Source organism: Euleptes europaea, chromosome 3 (genome assembly GCF_029931775.1).
Source record: "Euleptes europaea isolate rEulEur1 chromosome 3, rEulEur1.hap1, whole genome shotgun sequence".
Lineage (NCBI taxonomy): Eukaryota > Metazoa > Chordata > Lepidosauria > Squamata > Sphaerodactylidae > Euleptes > Euleptes europaea.
This window is the reverse complement of record NC_079314.1, coordinates 98443966-98463227: the sequence shown is the minus strand read 5'-3', so window position 1 is coordinate 98463227 and position 19262 is coordinate 98443966. Positions and strand designations below refer to the sequence as shown.

Genomic DNA, 19262 nt, shown 5'->3' with positions numbered 1-19262 from the left:
CTCTGTAATATCCTTTTTTAGGTGTGGTGACCAGAACTGTACACAGTATTCCAAGTGTGGTCTCACCACAGATTTGTACAAGGGCAGTATGATATCAGCAGTTTTATTCTCTATTCCTTGTCTAATTATGGCCTGCATGGAATTTGCCTTTTTTACAGCAGCCACACACTGGGTTGACATCTTCATTGAGCTATCCACTACCACCCCAAGATCCCTTTCTTGGTCTGTCGCTGCCAGCACAGATCCCATCAGTGTATATGGGATTTTTTGCCCCAATATGCATCACTTTACACTTACATTGAAACTCATTTGCCCTTTTAATGCCCATTCTTCCAGTATGTAGAGATCCTTCTGGAGCTCTTCACAGTCCGATTTTGTTTTAACCACCCTAAATAATTTGGTGTCATCTGCAAACTTGGCTACTTTACTGTTTAACCCCAACTCCAGGTCATTGATGAACAGATTGAAAAGCACTGATCCCAACACAGATCCCTGAGGCACCCCACTGCTCACATCCCGCCATTGTGAGAACTGACCATTGATTCCTACTCTCTGCTTCCTATTTTTCAGCCAGCTCTCAATCCATAAGAGGACTTGTCCTCTTATCCCGTGACTATGAAGTTTGCTTAGCAGACTTTGGTGGGGGACTTTGTCAAAAGCTTTTTGGAAATCCAAATACACAATATCCACAGGCTCATTCCTATCCACATGCTTATTGACGCTTTCACAAAACTCGAATAGGTTAGTGAGACAGGACCTACCCTTACAGAAGCCGTGTTGGGTTTTGCCCAGCAGACCTTGCCCTTCTATATGCTTGACAATTCTATCTTTAATAATGCTTTCCACCAATTTACCTGGAACAGATGTTAAGCTAACTAGCCTGTAATTTCCTGGGTCCCCCCTGGAACCTTTTTTATAAATGGGTGTTACATTGGCCATTCTCCAGTCCTCTGGTACAGAGGCTGACCGAAGGGACATATTACATATCTTTGTTAGAAGTTCAGCAATTTCCCATTTGAGTTCTTAAAAAACACTAGGATGAATACCGTCTGGTCCCTGTGACTTGTTAGTTTGCAGTTTGTTTAGACGTTCTAGGACTTCCTGCCTTGTTACCACTATTTGCCACAGTTCCTCATTTTCCCCTCTCCAAAATCTCTGTTCAGGAGAAGGAATCTACCCTGTATCTTCAACAGTGAAGACATATGAGAAGAATTCATTTATCCTCCCTTAGAGTTCTTTTACTCCCATTGTCATCCAATGGTCCAACCGCTTCCCTAGCTGGTTTCTTACTCCTAATATACTTAAAGAATTTCTTATTGTTTGTTTTGACGTGTTTAGCAATATGCCCCTCAAAATCTTTTTTTTGCATCTCTAATTATCTGCTTGCATTTCCTTTGTGCAAGTTTGTGTTTGCTTCTGTTCGCCTTGTTTGGGCGAACCTTCCAGTCTCTGAAGGAAGACTTTTTTTCTCTAATTGCTTCCTTCACCTTACCTGTTAGCCATGGTGGTGATCTCTTGGACTTATTACTACCTTTCCTGACCTGCGAAAAGTCCCTCCCCTTCCCATTTGCAACATAAATACAAATCAATTCAGTGGCTGCCATCCTACACAAAGTTAACGGCTGCAGATGGCTGGAATCACGACTGTATCGCAACTGCACAGCGGGTTGAATATGAATAAAATTCCTGGATGTAATCAAATAATTGCAGAGAGTTCAAATAAGGCTGTCAGAGCGACATGATAAACAGTACACTAATCACACAACTGTGATGTTTTTCGCAGCTCTGCTGCTGCCACTTGCATTTATACTTTTATAGTATATACTTAAAAGCACCTTGGGATCCAGTCCTCCTGGCAGAAAGGTGACCAAGAAATGTGAAGGATTAGCATTGATACAAAAATAGACATTAGGGGTCTGGAAAATATTCCCTCCTGGGTTATAAATACAGTCATGCGAGTCAAATTTGGGAGCCGTAATTACTTTAACAGAGTCTCCTTAAATGTACTGTGTTTAACCCTATAATGTCTAACTTTGGAATAGCCCAGTGACATTCTTTCCATTAGACTGGTGAAAGTAGGGGCGAAAACGCATGGTCGCTTTATCCTCCTTTAATCCCTGTTTCAGCCAGGATCGAACGCATGCGTTTTGCCTAATGTGCATTCGATCCTGGCTAAAACAGGGATTTTAACGTTTTCGCCCTAGGTCTGCCCATTTTGTGCAGCAAGTAAGTGGTTCATAATGTGGTGGTAAAGCGAGCATAGAGGGCTGGTTGGTGCCCTTCTCCTAAAATTCTAAATTATTGTGTTCAGTTGTTTTTTTTTAATGACCAGATGTTTTAGGATGACATTACAAATGTGTTCATTTGTTATTGCATCGTGCAACAGTTATACTTCCCAGATCAAAAACCTGAGTGCCCCAGTAACAAAGTTGTAAACCAACGCAAAACAAAAACACAGGATTGCCAGCTCTGGGTTGGGAAATAACTGGAGATTTTAGGGGCAGAGCCTGAGGAGGGTGGGGTTTGGGAGGGGAGGGACTTCAATGCCATAGAGTCCAGTTGTCAAAACGGCCATTTTCTCCAGTGGAACTGATCTCTATCGGCTGGAGATCAGTTGTAATAGTGAGAGAACGCCAGCCACTGCCTGGAGGTTAGCAAAAACAAACCCGGCAACGGAGACCACTATAAATTAATTATTCTTATTCAACCACTCATAATACATGCGACCACAGCAAATGGATTGAGGACTATCAGAATAGACGTGGTACCAGTGGAGTGTTCTTGTGGAGGTATCAGGTATAGGTTTATTGTACACAGCCATAGGACTTTACCATCTAAAGCACTATTACAACTAGTTAAAAATGATAAAACTAATAAAATCCAGAAAATGATAAAATTCTCTAATTACACCCAACATTCCGTTTCTCATTAAAACAATAAATATAAAACAAGAAAAGTAAAATTTGGCTCTAACCGTCTTTTCTTCAAAAAAGGTTCTGTTCATTTAATGGCTTTCTTTGCCCTAATTTTCCTGGCTGCCAAAGCATAAAGTACCATTTTTCAGGAGACAAAAGAATCCACATCTGATATATTTTTTAAAAAAATAATTTTTCTTGTGGAGGGAAAGATGTGCATGGATACAATGGAGATTGTGCCCTAGTTCCCATTGCTTTCATGATTCTTAGCCACTTTTTCCTGTTGGTCCCACTATCGCAGGAGACCTCCCATCCCCATAGAGTTTGGAGGGATAGCTAGAGAATCCCTGGTGACATGTGATGTCACTTCTAGTTATGTGACTGGAAGCGATGTTACAGTGTCACGCAACACTCAGCCCTGAACCTAGAAGTTCCTGGGGGTTTCTAGCCCCCAGTTGGCAACCCTACTGGGAGTCCAGCAGGCAAGATGAATTAGGGATCGGGCTGCATCTAGGTTCTGTGGTCCTTTCAACATCCAGGAACTCCAGCCATATGCCTGAGTTTGAGGGGTGCAGGCATCGCAAAGACTTTCTGTTGCAATACAACTTTGCAATGGGCTGGCCATGTTACATAATAATATTAATTGTAATGTTGTTCTTGGCAAGAAAGGGGAAGGCTTCTCTCAGGTCTTGATCTTAGGGTAGCTTCACCAGCATCCTGTTTAGAATGCCTTGCTGGCATCAGTAGACACAGGGTGTGACTTATATCTTGGCGCTCTGGGAACGAGAGCAAAAATTAGAAGCTGTCCAACTGACAAAATAACAACCAATAGCTGATCAAATGTCTGTCTGAACTCTGGCCTGAGAAAGAGTTGTCGAGAACTCGAAAGCTTGCACACCACATGACATATCGATTGGTCTTAAGTGTCTTGCGTTTTTGGATTTTTGCTGACCAGCATGCCTATGCACTTTTTGTCCTTAGCAATGATTTGTAGCTGACTGTAATTAGATCAAAATTCAAATACCTAATTTAAGCTCATTCGCAGACATTTTACACAGTAGTTATATACCTAAAGATATAATGGATCAGAGGCTAAACCGAATCTTGTCTAATCTGAAACAAAACCATGCTACTCCCCCTCCCTCCCATTTCAATCTCAGCCTAGAAGTAACTGCTTTGTATTGCAAGGGGCATATCCCCAGGAAATAAATTGCTTCAACTATAACAGTACATATCATGGTGTACACCTTTTTATAGCTGGAGTGGATTTATAGGGCTAAAGTGGTTCATGGATATGAACCATAATGAGAAAACAGGTAGAGTTGCAGAGGAAATCCAGTCAGGTTTCCTGAGACCTGTAAGTGAACCTGGGCTGACCTTCAGAAAATGTAGTCTGATTTATTGTTCTTGTATGCCTTTCAGGTTAACCTGTTCCCAAAGATCAATGGATGGCTTCCATAGAAAACAATCTGTAATAAACATTTCCCATGCTCTGCAACAAACTGATATCCCCTACGTGACTCTCTGACATGCCACCCAACTTTATAAAGGGAGAATGGGCCAAGAATGCACTAATTTGAATAATATACAAAATAACATTGTTGCCCCACATGTAACACAAAACCCCTTATTCAAAGTACATCTGGGATTTTGTATCTGGAATAAATGTGAATATGGGGCAGGCCCTGTGGGAGAGGGGAACGGACCATGAAGGGCTGGCCCGGGAACAATAGACCGGAAAACGATCAATTGTAATACTGGTTTATTTACTGATATGTTTCCTTTTCAGGAAATGTTATTATCTTTGGCTTCCCTTCATGAAACAGGATAGATAAATGTGAACATGTTTCCTTTCCACACAAAGAATTCTCTCAGCCAAAGATGGACATTATCCACCCCACGCCAAGTATTTCCATCCAGGCTAGCAGTGAAAGAAGTCAGATTATTGGTCCAGTTAGCCTAGAACTCTATGTAATTTTCCATAGTTTCCCCCAGACTTGGCAACCTGAGATCACTGAACCAGATATATGCAGTATTGAACCTGCTGCTGCACTGTGACCCGGTTTCCAAACATGACTTAATGCAACACAGAAACAAACAAATAATGACCACGTCATTGTAACAAGGAAAAGGTTCCTCCTGTAGCAGCACTTTGCTAGTCAACAACTGGTAATGCTTGGCCGAAATCTGACTCATACTTAGGATTGCCAATTTCCAGGTGGCCCAATTTTAAAGAGAATTGAAATTTCCCTCTGCAGAAATGCTACAATATATCCCTTGCCTGTGCCTTGATTAAGGTTGCCAACCTCCAGGTGGTGGCTGGAGATCTCCAGGTATTACAACTGATCCTCAGGTGACAGGGGATCTCCAGGGGATCAGTTCCCCTGGAGAAAGTATCTGCTTTAGCAATTGGATGCCACTAAGAATTGTGCCATATAGTATCAGTGAATGTGTATAGTCATATACAGGGCTTCGGAAAAGCAGGCTACCTACCAGACACTTTGTTAAAAAGTCAAAATTAACTATGTGCTAAACATAAAATGTAATTGAGCTCCTGGTGCCACACATTATTGGGGCTCTCCGCATGGCGTTTTTGTATTGGTTCTTGCCTCATACTGCTCGTTTTATTTCCTGACTTCTGCATGTTTTCTTGAGTCATTTGTTTTCGGCCTTGCACTTTTCCCATTTTTTTTTTCTCATTCTGTTGGGACCACTTTTGCCCCAATTTTTTTCTAGTGATCAAATTTGAATAGCATTTGTTCGCATCTGAAATGTTTCCTGGGTTTTTTTCGGGTTCCTTTCCTCTTTCTGCTGACTGAATAACCCTGCCCTGTACTCTCTTTCTCCCACCTCAGTAACAAGGTATTTTTAATCCCTTGTGTTGGCAATTTTTCAAGTATTAACTTTGTTTTACACAGTCGCCAGATACCAATAATGTGCTATAAGAAGGTCCAAGAGCTATCATTTCTTTTGTGCTTGCAACAATTGGTACCTTTTCCCTTCTCTAAAGGTAAAGGTAGTCCCCTGTGCAAGCACCGGGTCATTCCTGACCCATGGGGTGACGTCACATTCCGACATTTTCCCCAGTCATCTTTCCTTTACCCCCAGCAAGCTGGGTACTCATTTTACCGACCTCAGAAGGATGGAAGGCTGAGTCGACCTTGAGCCGGCTACCTGAAACCGACTTCCGTTGGGATCGAACTCAGGTCGTGAGCAGAGCTTGGACTGCAGTACTGCAGCTTACCACTCTGCGCCACGGGGCTTCCCTTTTCTGCCCTGAGCAAAAACATTTGTTTCCTTGCATTTTCAGAAGCACAGGAGCTCTCATTACTTTTTCCAGCAACTCAGCCATCAGTTTTTGCCTTTGTGTCCTGCTCTCTTGATATGTACCAGTCTGCCCTTTTCCCCCACAGAAAGAAGGATTTTTTTCCCCTTGCACAGGCAGGTATTTGATTTTTTGTTGTTGAAAAAACACTCCCTGATTTGATTGGATAAGCCTACGCCCAAATGTTTTTCGAGCATGAGATACTCTAAGGATTCCTTTATCAACGAGGCAGGTATCCATTTGGCCCAATTTTAAAGAGAACTGAAGTTTCCCTCTGCAGAAATGCTAAAATATATCCCTTGCCTCTGCCTTGATTAGGGTTGCCAACCTCCAGGTGGTGGCTGGAGATCTCCAGGGATTACAACTGATCTCCAGGTGACAGAGATAAATTCACCTGGAGAAAGTGACCACTCTGGAAGGTCGACTCTATGGCACTGTACCCCATTGAAGTTCCTCCCCTTCCCAAACCCACCCTCCTCAGGCTCCACCTCCAAAATCTCTATGTATTTCTCAACTCAGAGCTGGCAACCCTCGCCTTGATATCCAATGCCCCCCTTTATTTTTAGTGGGAATTTGATATTTTATGGGTTGAGGGGTTGCTAACACTTTTAATTCTGGTGGGGACTGTCTCTGAGCAGCCTCACTCCCCTGCTTCATTGTTCTTGGCTTGCTAGAGACATTTACATTACTAAACACTAAATACTGCACATGAAAGCAAGTGACTAGATTGGTGAGCAATTGACTTCTCTCTAGGCTTTTCCGCATTCTCAGTTTCCTTGCTTGTAAGTTCCTGTTTTGGGGGGTGAGGGTTTCAGTACTACATGTGTTTTTCTCCCTCTAGTGGTCAATTCGCTATAACACAAGATTAAGTCCAGTGTATCTCCCTGCATATTCAATCTGCAGGTTTTACGCTGGATATAAACTTGCTTGATATCAAATTGAGCACTAGAGGGAGAAAAACACATGCAGTACTGAAACATCTACCCCCCCCCCAAAAAAAGGAAAAAGAAACTGAGAAGCGAGGAAAATTAGAATGCAGAAAAGCCCTCTGTTTGCCTGCTGTTTGTCAACAGGAAAACCTTTTGAAACCAGTTTGCAGCCCCAAACATCAAATACTTGGGAGAACCTTAGTGTGGAGACTTCCCCCTTCCCATTTTCCCACAGGAACAATACAGTGATTCTCATGCATGTCCCTCTTCTAGTAGTATATTAATATAGCACATGCGCAACAAAGAGAGGGAAGGGGGTTGGCACTGTGAGGCTGCCAATGATGACAACACACTTGCTCAAAATTCTAGAGTTTTTAGGCACCTTTGTAAGAAAACAAACATAACAACTGGAAATAAATGTGGAACCCCATGCTCAACTCAATGCCAATGCTAGCGAATCACTTGCTAAGAAAAGTATTAATAAGTTGCACATGCAAAAAAACCCATTGTTTCCCATCTGTAAATGTACATATGCAGTAGTTACCACAAGCAGGCATGAATACTTAGAAGGGCTAGCTGATGGCTAGGGTTGCCAGGTCCCTCTTTGCCACCAGCGGGAGGTTTTTGGGGCGAAGCCTGAGGAGGGAGGGGTTGAAAGAGGGGCAGGTTTTCAATGCCATAGAGTCCAGTTGCCAAAACGGCCATTTTCTCCAGGTGAACAGATCTCTATCGGCTGGAGATCAGTTGTAATAGCAGGAGATCTCCAGCTAGTACCTGGAGGCTGACAACCGTACTGATGGCCCTAAGGTTGTTAGCTCCGAGTTGGGAAATTCCTGGAGATTTGGGGGTGGAGCCTGGGGAGGGAGGGATTTGGGGAGGGGAGGTAGTCTGAAGATCAGTTGTAATTTTGGGAGATTGCCAAGCCTCTAGGGAGGTTGGCAACCCATGGCCCAGGGATTTCAATCTGAAGCCCTCCTTGTTTATGTGCCTTTCCTCTGTCATTAGAGATGAAATCTGGAGGAAAGAAAGCAAAGGAAACAACAGAGTGATGTATAGGGGAGGCCAAGTACAAGCAGGAGGGGCTATGACATAATCAGCAAGAGGGGATTTATGAGCCAGGAACAGTACATTCTGTTACTTCTCAGCAGTGCTTTTAGGGTCCAAGCAATTGCTCTGGATATGACACTCAGGGTTTTAAGGGTGGGAAATGTACTGTGTATTTTACTCTTCCACTAGTATATATGTATGCACACAGAGGCAATCAAGATTTCCCTGCAAGCCTGAAGCCCAGAGTGCCTCCAATTCAGAGGAGGGGAACATTGAAACGTCTCTTGCTACTTAACTATAATTTCTCCTTTGGTTTGAGGGCTCCATGGTGAAGTCATTACTCAGGCTATCAAGCCCCAGTGGGTCATAGGGTAGCATAAGGTCGCCAGGTTGGGAAATACCTGGAGATTTTGGGGATGGAGCCCGAGGAGGGAGGAATTTGGGGAGGGACTTGGATGGGGTATAATGCCATATAGTCCACCTTCCAAAGTGGTCATTTTCTCCAGGTGAACTGACTTCTGTTGCCAGGAGATCAGTTGTAAAAGCAGGAGATCTCCAGCCACTAGGATTGCCAAACTTCCCGATACCACTGGCAGGAGATTTGTTGGGTCAGGGAAGCACCGGCCCAGCATGGGACACTCTACTGGATTCCTCCAAAAACACTATGGAAACCATAGAGTTTGGGGGGAGAGTGCTAGAGCATTGCTGGCTAGGCTCGCCAGGCCCCATAGCTCCACTGGTGGAAGCTTTGCGGAGCCGTGGCCACAGTGCACAATGCGCACCTGGCACAGCACGCACACACACCCTGCACGACGCGGACAATCTAGCGATCTCGGCCAAAACTCTATGGTTTTAGCCGAGGTTGCCAGCGCGTCTGTGTCGCTTCCAGGTAAACCCGAAAGTAACGCACGTGCACACATTGCTCGCCGGCCCTCAGCTGATCAGCGGGCAGCCCAGTGGATGGGCGGGATTTTACCCGCCACCACTGGGCACTTGGAAACCCTATCACTGGCACTTCCGGGGCAAACCCAAAAGTGACAGCATCATGCTGTGCGTGCGAATCACCCTCCCCCACCCAAGCTGGCCTACTTCTGCTCACCGGCCAGCTGAGGGGCAGTGGGCAGCCCAGTGAGTTGACAGGCAACTGCCTGCCACCACCGGGCAGTTGGAAACCCTACCAGCCATCACATGGAGGTTGGCAACGCACTCAGCAGCACCAGCTAGCTTTGTATGGCTTACAATAACTTCAATATACTGACCACAGACCATAAAGCACAACAGCTTTTTGTCTAGCACCAAATAAAGAAAAGCTGTACCCAATAGGCCTAAACCACCACATTCAAACACCAGGGGAGAATAGAACCATTCACACCCAATTATACTGATAATTCTCTCTCTCTCCCTCACTCTCACACATGCTACTTTGTAGTGCAGGAAGCCATTTTGAGGTCTGTGTGGAGGTTTAAATTGCTCTCCTTAACTCCAGTTTTACTCAGTTCATTTCCTCAGGCAGCCTTTTTCACTCTTCTCCCTTGCAGGAAAAGATAATGATTGAGAAATAATTGGTTTATGTTTGTGGAGAAAGAAGGCCTATTCCCGTGTGCAGTTTTGCTAAGAGTGCTAAAGGGTGGCTATATCATTTAAATTATTAAGGGGTTAGATGACAGAAGCAGCAGTTCAGGAGTTAAATTGGGTGGAAAGGAAATAAGGCTTTTATTTAGGGAGTAAGCAGAAAATAAATGGTAAGGAAGGGCTCATATATTTTTTTTAGTACAGCTGTATAAAGCCATAGAGTAATGATACTTTAAAACATTGCCTTTTAAACAGTGGTCTAATCCCATCTCACTGGGAGTAGGTTTTACCATGGCAGAATCATCATCTGTTGTTAATAGTAAAGCAGGTTTTGGATACAGAAGGCCCCAATTACAGTACCTGTTAAAGGCTCTCGGGAATCTGGTATTTAGAATGCCTAAGAGGCAGGCTGCCATAGGAGTGCCGACCTCCACGTGGGCACGGAGAGCTGGAATTTCAGCTCATCTCCAGACTACAGAGTAGGGTTGCCAGCTCTGGGTTGGGAAATATCTGGAGATATTGGGGGTGAGGAGGACAGGGTTTGGGGAAGGGAGAGGGACTTCAACGGTATAATGCCATAGAGTCCTCCTTCCAAAGCGGCCATTTTCTCCAGGTTAACTGATCTTTGTTGGCTGGAGATCAGATGTAATAGCGGGGGATCTACAGCCATCATCTGTAGATTGTAATTTACAGCTAGCGTTGGCCCCCTGAGGAAGGCTGTTATCTTAAGCCGAAACAGAAGAAAACCGGAATTCTGTAGGCATTGTGAATTATCTCACCACCTTACCTCTTGGAAAGAAGGAAATTTTCCTAGCCAATATTGCAGGACTATATTGTCTTCACTTATGGTCATGTATTGACTTTTGGACATTGTCCACGTTTGTATCAGATACTAATTGTATCTTGCCTTATTTGTAACTTATAAATTAGCCTTAGTTGTTTTCGCAGTTGTTGCTGTTTTTATGTTTGCCAAGTCACCTGGAGGATGGCAACCCTACTACATAGAACTGTTCCTCTGCAGAAAATAGCTGGAGGTAGACTTATGGCACTTTCACACAGCCCTAATAATGCACTTTTAGTGCACTTTGAAGGTGGATTTTACAGTGTGAACTGGCAAAATCCACTTGCAAACAATCGTTAAGATGCACTGAAAGTGGATTGAAAGTGCATTATTTGGGCGCTGTGAAAGTGCCCTTAGGGTTGCCATCCTCCAGGTAGTTTTATGTAAACAATGGATCTATGCTGTATTAACCACAGTTATACCAAAAAATCAGCACGAGGGCTCTGCTTTTAAACATAAGATTATATTCACCAATTGCCAGTTGCAAGTTTCCCTTATTTAAGTAACACTATATACATTGAAATCAAAATAAACATTTAAACAAGATAATACAAAATGTTCAGTCACACCATTCAATGTCAGAATCAGCTACTCAAGTGTAAGCTGTAAAAGAGTCCGTTACTCAAGTGTAAGCTGCTAGAGAGTCCAAATGAAATTCAAAAACAAACCAAGGTATAAATCATGCTGTGGCTGTCTTCTTGCAGCCAAATGTCAAACCAAGGTGTAAATCACGCTGCGGCTGCCTTCCTGCTTCCAAAAGTCAGGGATTCTGTATGGCTTGTGAGCATCAAAGTTCAAAACAAAAAGTCATACCGGAGTTCTCCCGGTCAAGAACACCACCAAATAGAACAACTTAAAGTCCAACTCAACAACTCCCTAGGTTGGTGCTCGTTTTGTGTGCTTCATCAGTAAGTTGGCTTTCCTTTTGGATATTTTTCTGAATTCTTTATGGGAAATTGCCTACGTTGTGTTATTCAGGTATGAAACCTCTGTAAAGAAAAAATACATTTATATTGCTTTTATACGACATTTCTTACTATACAATGGTGTTCAATAGTATAATTAATGCTGTAACACATTCTCATTGCTAAATTGTAACAATCCCACATTATACAATAATGTTGTTACTTTTATCATTACATTGCATTACATAATTGCGTGGTCCCACACATACCTTAATACATTGTTTGATGACCAAATAAGGTTCTGTCAGTGTGTTATGTTCTACACCTCATGCAATTAAAGAGCATTAGACAAGGGGCCATTTTAAGTAACAGCTGCTGATGATTACTGTTTCATCTTAAAGGTATATCAGGCTAAATAAAATATTTATTCGTTGCATGGCTTTATAAAAAAATTTGATCTATCCAAAGAACCTTATTTGGTCATCAAACAATGTATTAAGGTATGCTTTATACCTTGGTTTGTTTTTGAATTTCATTTGGACTCTCTAGCAGCTTACACTTGAGTAACGGACTCTTTTACAGCTTACACTTGAGTAACTGATTCTGAAATTGAATGGTGTGACTGAACACTTTGTATTATCTTGTTTAAATGTTTATTTTGATTTCAATGTATATAGTGTTACTTAAATAAGGGAAACTTACAACTGGCAAATGGTGAATATAATCATGTTTAAAAGCAGAGCCCTTGTGCTGATCCTCCAGGTAGTAGCAGATCTCCTTCTATTACAACTAATCTCCAGCCAATAGAGATCAGTTCACCAGGAGAAAATGGCTGCCTTTGGCAATTGGACTCTATGGCATTGAAGTCCCTCCCCTCCCCAAACCCCGCCCTCCTCAGGCTCTGCCCCAAAAACCTCCCTTCCCCCGGTTGTGAAGAGGGACCTGGCAACTCTAGGTGGACTTTATGGCCTTATACCCCACTGAGGTCCCTCCCCTCCCCAAAACTCCCCAGGCTCCACCACCAAATCTCCAGGCATTTCACAACCTGGAGTTGGGAACCTAGTACAGTACTGCGTCAAATGGACCAAAATAGTCTGAGGATGGTAAGGCAGCTTCACATCAAGAGGAATACCTTTTAGGGTTGGCAACTAGGGTTGTCAGCTGCCAGGTAGTAGCAGGAAATCTCCTGCTAATTCAATTGATCTCCAGCCGATAGAGATCAGATCGCCTGGAGAAAAATGGCCACTTTGGAAACTGGACTCTATGGCATTGAAGTCCCTCCCCTCCTCAAACCCCACCCTCCTCAGGCTCCGCCCCAAAAATCTCCCTCCAATGGCGAAGAGGGACCTGGCAACCCTATTGGCAACCTCCAGGTGGTGGCTGGAGATCTCCTGCTATAACAACTGATCTCCAGGCGATAGAAAACAGTTCCCCTGGAGAAAATGGCCACTTTGGCAACTGGACTCTATGGCATTGAAGTCCCTCCCAAATCCCACCTTCCTCAGACTCCACTTCCAAAATCTGCAGGTATTTCCCAACTGGGAGCTGGCAACCCTACTTGTGAAAATGTCAGAAACAACACTAGCTTGCATCTTAAATAGAGGTGAGTGTCTCTTGTTTTCTGAGCAGCTCTCCCCTTCCTTTTGCTCTAGAAATGACATAGGTAGCCCATCCTAATTACACTTTTCCACATACAGGCCTGTTATCAGAAAATCAATTTTTAAAATAATTCTTACAGTCCAAACCCACATCTGCCCCACAGTCAAGGGAAATTAAATTAAGAAAATACCTTGTAAACCAGCTCTAGTGAAAAAGGACCAGGAAAGAGAAAACAGAAGCAAATAAAAAAACTGAGGCAACATAAGTATCTGTTGTACCTACTTAACTCTCTCTGTCTCTCTCTCCCCCCACCCCAGGGCTAAGTATTTTCAAGGAAAGAAGGTGAATGGGGAATCAGAGATCCGCGTGGAACAGGTCAGTGGGCAATGAAAACGTCTGTCAAAAAGTGGGGGAAGCCATTCAGTTCAGTCCTGATTTAGCAAATGGCACCAGCTAGGGGGAGTTTGGGATTAAGAAAGCTTTGGGGGATTTTTCACGGAGATTTGCAGTGGTTTCACAGCCGGTTTGCGTCGCTGCAAATTTTTGGTTATTCATGGCTGCTCCGATTATTTTCTGATTGAGCAATAAATGCCGCGTTATAACCGGGGCAAGTCAAACCACTTTTGCGCCATTCTTTCCTGTTGCTGTGCAGTTTTTGGCTCGGAGCTCCATGAAAAAAACTGCCTTTGTTCCTTGGTTTGGAACAATTGTCTCTGCCCACGCTGGCTAATTTCTCTTCCCCCAAGAACGGCGATTGGCTGGGGGAGTTTCGCGCTCGGACAAGAATACTGCCCCTTTTGCTGCCTGCCTGCCTGCCTAGAGTCCTGGCACTTCTCTCCCTCCGTCCCGGAGGCTGGTAGGCGGGCAGGTGGCATGCCTTCCCCGCCCCTCGCCCGGGATGGGCCTTGGAGCTGGGCCCACACCTCCAAGCCCAGGGGGACATCGGACGGACGGCTCCAGGGAGAGACCGGCAGGGCCACGCCATGTGCACCTCGCGTGCTGGGGGTGGTGGCGGTGGCAGCTCGGTCTAGGGCAGCTGGACCCGTAGGGGATGTTCAAGGGAAGGGGCTGTTGGCCCCTCTACCCCAGCGGGGAGGGGGGATTTTTGAGAATTCGGATGGGAAAAATGTGCATCCTGAGAGCGGAAAACCCAAGGCAAAAATCCCTCCCATCACTCTTCTGAAGAGGGGCGGCCAGTCTGCTCTGGGTCTCCCTCCTCTCTCTCGATGCACTGGGGCCGGATCAGGGACGGTGCGCAAACCAGGGGCCTTCTTTCCTCTCCCCCTTGCCATGCACACTGGCTGGATTGGGGCCGGCACGCAAGCCAGGAGCCCTCCTCTCTCTCACAATGCACTGGGGCCGGATCAGGGCCAGCGCGCAAGCCAGGGGCTTTCTTTCCTCTCCCCCCACCATGCACACTGGCTGGATCGGGGCCGGCGCGCAAGCCATGGGCCTTCTTTACTCTCCCCCCCCGCCATGCACACTGGCTGGATTGGGGCCGGCGCACAAGCCAGAAGCCCTCCTCTCTCTCACAATGCACTGGGGCCGGATCAGGGCCGGCACGCAAGCCAGGGGCCCTCCTCTCACTCACGATGTACTGGGGCCGGATCAGGGCCGGCGCGCAAGCCAGGGGCCTTCTTTCCTCCCCCCCCCCCCGCCATGCACACTGGTTGGATCGGGGCCGGCGCGCAAGCCAGGAGCCCTCCTCTCTCACAATGCACTGTGGCCAGAGCGAGGGTGGAAGAAAAATGGAGGAGACCAGAGGGACTGGTGCTTGTTTTTTGCACTGGGGCTGGTGAACCGCATGAGGTAATCTGCTGGGCGGAGTTGGGGCGGAGTTGGGGGAAGGCATAAACAATGAGCTTGTTTGAAGGGGAGGCCTCCTGCAAAAGGGACAGACCCAACCATTGTCAAATACAGCGTGCTTTGTTCCCATGAAAAACCAAAACTACATCGAGATTGACGGGGATAAATCGCGGCCATGAAAAAAACATTTAAATCGGGGGGTTTTTTGGTCCGTGGCAAAAGAGAAGCAAAACCTACTGTGAAAAATGCCCCTTTGTGAGGCCAGCTTGCATATGAATCAATTAGGGTTTTTGTTAAGGTAGTTTGTTTGCTAAGGCCTCGAGTGATTTTTCCAGGTGCTTGCTGAATCATGCTGCAGGATTTCACACTTCGTTTGCCATACATGAAAACATGGCATTTCTGAGGGAAAAGTTGCTACACCTTTAAAAAGAAACCACCTCAATCATTAGTTATAGTTATCGATACAAAGTTGATTGTCTGTGGCCGAAGGCCATCACAATCCACCATACAAAACAATAAAATAACATAAAAATAGCATAAAATAACATAAAAATAACTTTAAAACAGTCTGACCCACAAGAAATTAGTATCTAAATATGTTAAGATCCCTGATTAAAAACAGCTTTAGCTCAGATTTTCTTAGCTGCTAAAGCAAAGAGTGACACTTTGTAGGAAACATCAGGATTGGCGTCTGATAGGAGAAAGAGCAGCTTCTCTGGATCTGGAGAAAGATTTAGGCCCTTTAGCAACGCTCTGAGAAATTTAAATCTGGGCTCTGTGTAAAGAGGATAGAATAGGGTGTAATGAGTTAGGTCATCTGGAGCTGCTCCACAAATACATAGGCGAGAGGCCCATGGTAATCATTAGTGTATCTGCTAAGTTATTTGGGGATTGCAACAGATGGTCTGAAGTGCTGGTGCTTCTCTACCCTCTTGTGAATGAGTTGTCCTGTCTCGCTCCACTGCTAACTTTTGAACCATTGCTTTAATTTATTCCCTGAAACTCCTGATGTTTTATTTTACATAGAAACAAATCAGGCGTTCAGGTTCTTTGCTATGAATATGCAGCTTCCTCTTGGCCCTATCTTTTATTTTTTATGTACCATTTTTCCAAATTGGAGAACCTCTGCTTTGACAAACACATCATTCATTTACAACTTTTTATGGATCAAGAGTTAAGTTGAGCTGGGGCTCACATGGTAGGGTTGCCAGGTCCCCTCTCTCCTCCGGTGGGAGCTTTTTGGGCAAAGGTAGGAAAAGATTGCGTGCGCGGCAGCATCAACGCTATCACGTCACTTTTGTTTTACAACCAGAAGTGCTGCATCGCAAGTCCCATTGTGATCCTGCAGTTCCAGGTGTAAACGCATCGCAAGCGGCCGTGTACCACTCAAGCTACCAGTTTAGAGTAGTAAAAGGCCCCTTGCGATGCATTTACACCTGGAACTGTGTCTCGAAATTGAGACACTATCATATAACTATTTGGTTAAGAACAGAGAGCAGGGCTCTACCCACGGAAGGGAACTTTACTGCTTTTCCCTTCCTACTACAACAGCCCCTTGCATACCTGAAAAGCAGCTCCTAGCGTCAAGCCTCAAGAATGGCTTGGGGTGTTGCAAGGGGGGCAGGAAGTGGATGGGGAATCACAGAACTCCTCCTTGAATAGAACAGGCTTCGACCATTGCAAGGGGAGGGTTGGAGCCAAATCATTACTGTCTGTATAGAGAAATCAGGTAAGAATAATTATAGTTTTGTGATTGTATTCCAAGCTGCAATTGGAGGGTGGGGCTATGGTGGATCAACCAGTAGCAACAAAATATAGTAACATTCAACTTTTCAGCCTTACTCCCTTCCAGTGATGTGAGTTTTCTGGAACATTTTCCAATTAAAATTTAAATAAATAATTTAAATATTTAAATAATGATAGCAAAAGAAAGCAAATACATAGGGTTGCCAGGTCCCTCTCTGCCACCAGTGAGAGATTTTTGGGGTGCAGCCTGAGGAAGGTGGGGTTTGGTGAGGGACTTCAATGCCATAGAGTCCGATTGCCAAAACAGCCATTTTCTCCAGGTGAACTGATCTCTGCCGACTGGAGATCAGTTGTAATAGCAGGATATCTCCAGCTAATACCTGGAGGTTGGCAACTCTACAAATATACCATGTACTATCCTGGACTATGTACAAGCACTGGGGTTAGTCTGTGCTAGACAGCCCACATTTAGCCCTTTTAACATGATTGATTTGTAGCACAACAGCCCTGACTATAGAAAAATAGACTATATTTACAGATGCGGGAAAGGAAAATACCCATGCAAAAATATAACACTGGGAATTTTTTTGGAAAACTTTCCATTTTGGAAAAAAATTCACAAAGAATTTTCAGCCTCATATCACTGCTCCCTTCCTTGCTTGCAGTCTGACCATTAGGAAATAAAAAAGTAAAGACATTTGGCTACTTATAGGTTGTAAATAGGCAAGAGAGCAGAAGACAGTTGAAGAGGTATGACAAAGATATTGCTGCCCATACATGCTCATTCGATTTTGTTATTTCTGGTCAAATAGGTTTTGCAGTGCTTCAAAAATCTGCAAACCTATTTGTGAGGGGGGAGTGATATACCATAAATAATAGTAGCTCTGTCATTATCACTCTCAACTCTTTCTGGAAAAATTAATCTCTTAGGGCATCCTTGTCTGGTAGCTTTCTGACCTCTCAGCTGGCACATTCATGCAACATTTGAAATACGGTATGTAGACAGAACAAGTACACAGAAAAGGCAGAACCATTTTTTCCCTACTGTTCAGACTGCCTGTGAATATAACCATTCTGGATTCAAGGCAGTCATGTAATCCAGAAATTACAAATTCAGGTTGCCCTAAGGGAGTACTAAACAAAGTAGAAGAATTTGTATTACCAAAAAAGGGTAATAGCAACAACAGTTATTTAAAAAATAATAACCTACTTCCTTGCCAAAAAAAAAAATCAAAGCAACTAACAAGCATAATTCAATATTACAATATAAAATGTATTTTAACAATATAAATTTTTACAATATAAAATGTATTTAGTTTATTCATCATGAAATATTTCTGCTCTTGGGGAAGATGGAATGTCAGTGTTGTTGCTAGTACTAGGCAATAAGTGCCCAATAGAGGTGGCTTTTGTATGGTTCACACTGAATTATGAACACATGAAGCTGCCTTATACTGAATCAGACCCTTGGTCCATCAAAGTCAGTATTGTCTACTCAGACCAGCAGCAGCTCTCCAGGGTCTCAGGCAGAAGTCTTTCACATCACCTACTTGCCTAGTCCCTTTAACTGGAGATGCCGGGGATTGAATCTGGGACCTTCTGCATGCCAAGCAGATGCTCTACCACTGAGCCGCTGCCCCTCCCCTGTTGAAAACCTACAGACCCTTTAGTTCAGAGCTCACTTTAAGACAGAATGTATGTGTCTTTTCATAGGGCAGTGACAACACTATCAAACGATGTCCACCACTGTTGCAATAGTACATACGACCTTACTCTTACTAACAATAACTTCTCCCAAGTCAGAAACGTTTCTTGGTCTTCATACATAACTATTTGGTTAATGCTTTCATTTTATTTGTGGTCAAAAAAAGAATTACTTTAAAATAATGAAATAGTTACTGAATTGTAGTCTGTCCAATTTCACTAAGCCTGAAAAATCACTAAGTCTTCAACAGCTAAACCGTTTCATAAGGGCTCCTCTTCTTGAAACATAATGAGGCTTTTGGCTATTAATGCCAGCATAAATCTCCAGTGTTCAGGTTTATAGCCGGCCAGCAGCACAACAGCAGATTTCAAACATAATTCCGCATGAAGGTTTCCAAACAGGAATTTAAGTCCCATTCAGATGACGTTCCCTTGGGATTTCATTCTGACCACTTAATCCCTCTTGTATTTATTATTGGAATAAACCTAATCCAGAGTCCTCATGCTGCCTTAATATTGGACCATAAACACTTAATGAGTGTTTCCTGTGCAAATTGGCAGTAATTAGACTTGCTGCTGCCTCATGGAAATCTTACCTTGAGACAAACATTCCATCAGAAAAAGTAATCTATGAATAAGTCAGTGCATTTTGTGTGTTTTCGTTTGTTATCAAGTATCCAATGTGGTGTAGTGGTTAAGAGTGGTGGAGAGCCAGCATGGTATAGTGGTTAAGAATGGCAGACTCTAATCTGGAAAACTGGGTTTGTTTTCCCCACTCCTCCCCATGAAGCCTGCTGGGCGACCTTGGGCCTGTTACGGTTCTCTCCTCTTCTCTCGGTCCTACCTACCTCACAAGGTGTCTGTTGGGGGGAG

At 44.1% G+C, this 19262-nt stretch overlaps 1 protein-coding gene across 1 annotated transcript in view; it reads left to right on the top strand.

Moving 5' to 3' along the window:
- SYN3 (synapsin III) overlaps nt 1–19262 on the top strand; it is a 222028-nt gene that overhangs the window by 9837 nt on the left and 192929 nt on the right. The window contains exon 2 of the mRNA XM_056847571.1: nt 13451–13508. Coding sequence (XP_056703549.1) covers nt 13451–13508 — 58 coding nt within the window. The remainder of the gene's footprint in view (nt 1–13450; nt 13509–19262) is intronic.